General features: G+C 58.0%; 1 protein-coding gene across 1 annotated transcript in view; it reads left to right on the top strand.

Moving 5' to 3' along the window:
* PRSS57 (protease, serine, 57) overlaps positions 1-2,839 on the top strand; it is a 12,944-nt gene that overhangs the window by 6,036 nt on the left and 4,069 nt on the right. Inside the window, exons 3-4 of the mRNA XM_011993056.1 lie at positions 1,450-1,765; positions 2,765-2,832. Of these exons, the coding sequence (XP_011848446.1) occupies positions 1,450-1,765; positions 2,765-2,832 (384 nt within the window). The remainder of the gene's footprint in view (positions 1-1,449; positions 1,766-2,764; positions 2,833-2,839) is intronic.

Below are 2,839 nucleotides of genomic sequence, written 5' to 3'. Positions count from 1 at the left end.
CTAATTTTTATATTTTTGGTAGAAATAAGGTTTCACCGCCGGGTGCAGTGGCTCATGCCTGTAATCCCAGCACTTTGGGAGGCTGAGGCGGGCGGATCACGAGGTCAGGAGATCAAGACCATCCTGGCTAACACGGTGAAACCCCGTCTCTACAGAAGATACAAAAAAAATTAGCCGGGCGAGGTGGCGGGCGCCTGTAGTCCCAGCTACTCGGCTGAGGCAGGAGAATGATGTGAGCCCGGGAGGCGGAGCTTGCAGCGAGCCAAGATCGAGCCACTGCACTCCAGCCCGGGCGACAGAGCGAGACTCCGTCTGAGAAAAAATAAGATAAAAGGAGGCAGCAAGCGCCAGTGGCCAAAGCTTTTGGGTGAATTTTTCTCATCCGTGAAACCCTGAAGCCTGGAACCTGCTCTGGTTCACCCAGGCCATTGTACAGATGGGGAAACTGAGGCTGGGGGAGACATCAGGAATCTCAGGGATATACCCAAGATGCACGAGTTTCAGAGAACCAGAGCCAGGGATTAAAGCATCCTTCCCAGGCCTGTTAACTGAGTATCAGCCACGTGCCGGGTGCCAGGGCCAGGGCCAGGGCCAGGGCCAGGGCCAGAGGCCCGGTGCTGGGCCATGCAGAGCCCAGAGTGTCACACAATCTTCACTTGATAAACCAGCCTTGACGGGCTGCAGGGAGCCCAGAGGAGACTCATGTCCTAGCCTGGCAATCTGGGAAGACTTCCTGGGACAGGTGGCATCCGTGCTGAGATGTGGAGGCTGAACAGGAAAAGGGTCCAGGCTGGGGGTCCGGTGTGAGCAGAGGTGCGTGGCAGGCCCAGGGAGTGGCTGTAAATTCATCCTGTCCGGCCAGAGGGGAGGCTGAGGCTGGAGAGCCCTCAGAGGCCCTGGCTGGTGAGCAAAGAGGTTTTGTCCTGAGGGCACTGGGGAGCCAAGGGAGGGCTTAGAGCAAGGAAGGAGATGGGGTTTGAAAGACTCTTTGAGACCGGGCACGGTGGCTCACTCTGTAATCCCAGCACTTTGGGAGGCCGAGGCGGGTGGATCACCTGAGGTCAGGAGTTGGAGACCAGCCTGGCCAACGTGGTGAAACCCCATTCCTACTAAAATACCAAAATTAGCCAGGTGTGGTGGTGCACGCCTGTAATCCCAGCTACTTGGGAGGCCGAGGCAGGAGAATGGGTTGAACCCGGGAGGCGGAGGTTGCAGTGAGCTGAGATCACGCCACTACAGTCCAGCCTAGACAACAGAGTCAGACTCTTTCTCAAAAAAAAAGAAAAAAAGAAAGACCCTTTGGGCAACTGACGGTGACACTGGAGACCCACGGGGTAGGGGTTTATGTTGGCAGAAGGAACAGGGCCTCCTGACCCGGCCTCATGGTGGCCACCATTGATTTCGCTTCACAAGGGCAGAACCAGGGGTCCCATGGATAAACTGAGGCAGGAGCAGGGGTGGGGAGGGAGCCTGGTGGCCTGAACTCATGCTTTCCCTGCAGCTGAACGGCTCTGCTGTCCTGGGCCCTGCAGTGGGGCTGCTGAGGCTGCCAGGGAGACGGGCCGGGCCCCCCACAGCCGGGACACGGTGCCGGGTCGCTGGCTGGGGCTTCGTGTCTGACTTTGAGGATCTGCCGCCTGGACTGATGGAGGCCGAGGTCCGAGTGCTGGACCTGGACGTCTGCAACAGCTCCTGGAAGGGCCACCTGAGCCATACGATGCTCTGCACCCGCAGTGGGGACAGGCACAGGCGAGGCTTCTGCTCGGTAAGATCCCCTCCCCGCTCCACCCACTTACTGTATGGGAAACCAAGGCCCACAGAGACAGTCAGGGCCAGGAAGGGCCTTGGGAACTGAGTCCCATTGATATTGGACCAGATGGAGAAGTTGAGGCCCAGGAAAGGCAGGGAGTTGGCAAGGGTCATGCAGGGCTGTCATGTTCAGTTGCGCAGGTTGTGCACTGCACAAAGAGCCACACACTTGTGTATTTGCACAAGCAGTGTTCAGTAGAGGGAAGTAACAGATTGAGAGGAAGCAGCTCCCACTCCTAAAATCTTGTCAGATAAACGAATCCCCTGGTGCTAAGGGAGACACGGGGCCTGGAAGGTCTTTTGCAGGCAAGAGGGCGATTTGGCTCAGGACACACACTCTGGAGCCCGGCAGCCCAAGCCCAGGAGAAACGAGACTGTCCACTTTCCCAGTGTGTGACCTTGGAAAAGTCACTTGATTTCTCTGGGCCTCTTCTTCTCCATCTGTGAAACTGCCACCCGAATAGTTTCTGGTCCAGAGTGGATTCCAGATGGCAGTTAGGAGGGTAGGATGAGGGATTTTAGGGTGAGTATTCGGGGAGCCCTCTCCAAGGAGAGCACCTTTGAGCTGAGACTTGAAGGAATCCTTAGAAGACTGGAGGAAACTCATGCAAGGCAGAGAGACCCATTACTGGAGGGCGGCCGCATATAGCTGTGCAGGTTGTGCACTGCCCAGAGCACTGCAGACTCGAATGTTTACACACGTAGCATCCAGCACAGGCCAGGAACAGGCCTCCAGGCTGTGCAAAGGCTGGAGCACCGAGGAGGCTGGCGGAGGAAGGTGGGCAGAGAAGTGGGTGGGGGCCGGGTCCTCAGGGCCTGGATGGCAGAGATGAGTTTACTTTTTCCCTGGAGAGCAGTAGGGAGTCACAGAGGGTTCTGAGGCAGGGAGGGCGGTGGTGAGATGTGCCTGCCGCAGCTCCCAGAGGCCCTGACCTCACCTCTCCTTTGACTCCAGGCCGACTCCGGGGGGCCCCTGGTGTGCAGGAACCGGGCTCACGGCCTCGTGTCCTTCTCCGGCCTCTGGTGCGGC

This window comes from Mandrillus leucophaeus, unplaced genomic scaffold (genome assembly GCF_000951045.1).
Source record: "Mandrillus leucophaeus isolate KB7577 unplaced genomic scaffold, Mleu.le_1.0 Scaffold423, whole genome shotgun sequence".
Classification (NCBI taxonomy): domain Eukaryota; kingdom Metazoa; phylum Chordata; class Mammalia; order Primates; family Cercopithecidae; genus Mandrillus; species Mandrillus leucophaeus.
Note: the sequence above shows the minus strand (reverse complement) of the source record. Positions and strands in the feature narration are given on the sequence as shown.